Source organism: Penaeus japonicus, unplaced genomic scaffold, assembly GCF_977035675.1.
Source record: "Penaeus japonicus unplaced genomic scaffold, GWHDUDI00000001_assembly GWHDUDI00000008, whole genome shotgun sequence".
NCBI lineage: Eukaryota > Metazoa > Arthropoda > Malacostraca > Decapoda > Penaeidae > Penaeus > Penaeus japonicus.
The window spans coordinates 7,394,989-7,395,779 of NW_028234410.1; the positions used below are offsets into that span (position 1 = coordinate 7,394,989).

General features: G+C 46.3%; 1 protein-coding gene across 1 annotated transcript in view; it reads right to left on the minus strand.

The window, feature by feature from the left end:
• LOC122244083 (uncharacterized) overlaps positions 1–294 on the minus strand; it is a 2,376-nt gene extending 2,082 nt beyond the window's left edge. Inside the window, exon 1 of the mRNA XM_086539012.1 lies at positions 1–294. This exon is cut by the window's left edge and continues 2,082 nt beyond it. Within this exon, the coding sequence (XP_086395138.1) occupies positions 1–264 (264 nt within the window). The 5' untranslated portion in view covers positions 265–294.
• Positions 295–791: the final 497 nt, after the last annotated feature.

The window sequence follows — 791 nt, forward strand, 5'->3', positions numbered from 1 at the left end:
CGGCGGGACGCTGTGCAGCAGGTCCGCCGCGGAAGTCACGGGGGGGCCCGGGGCAGGGAGGGACACGGGGGGCAGGGGGGCCGAATTCGGGGGAGGGGGGGAGGAAGAGCGGGCGTCGAGAGACACCTCGTCCTCGGAGATGTCGTCCTCGAAGGTGTTGGGCGAGCCGGGGTTGATGAGGTCCTCGTCATCGTCGTCGAGGGGCGAGCGCGTGTCCGCCTCCCGCCGCGAGGGAGGGATGCCCGTCGCGCCGAACTGGTGCATCCTGGGGAGGGGGGGAGAGGGGCCGGGTCAGTAATGTTGCTAACTGTTACTACTACTACTACTACTAATAATAATGATAATAGGGATAATTACATTAATAAAAAAATATCCCTACAATTACTGATGCTGTTATTATTACGACTATTAAAACTGATACTACTCTCATTGATAAGACTAATATAGATAAACTATATGCTAATGATAATAGTGATAATCATAATCATAATTTTGATTAGGATAATAAACATAAATAAAGAATTATCATAACAGCAATAAAAAACATATAGATGATTAAGTTCGGTCATGAGAACCTTTATGAATATCATGCACTACACACAACTCCCCCTCCACTTCACCAAAAGCCGTAACGCGTCCCTTTTAAAACCATTTTTTCGTTTCGATTTTACGTAACCGGGAGCACACACAAAAAAAAAAAAAAAAAAAAAAAAAAAAAGTATAAAGTTCTGCCTACCATATGCCTGCAACTTAACATGTACCTAAATACCCTCGTTTGTGTCCCTCCCTGC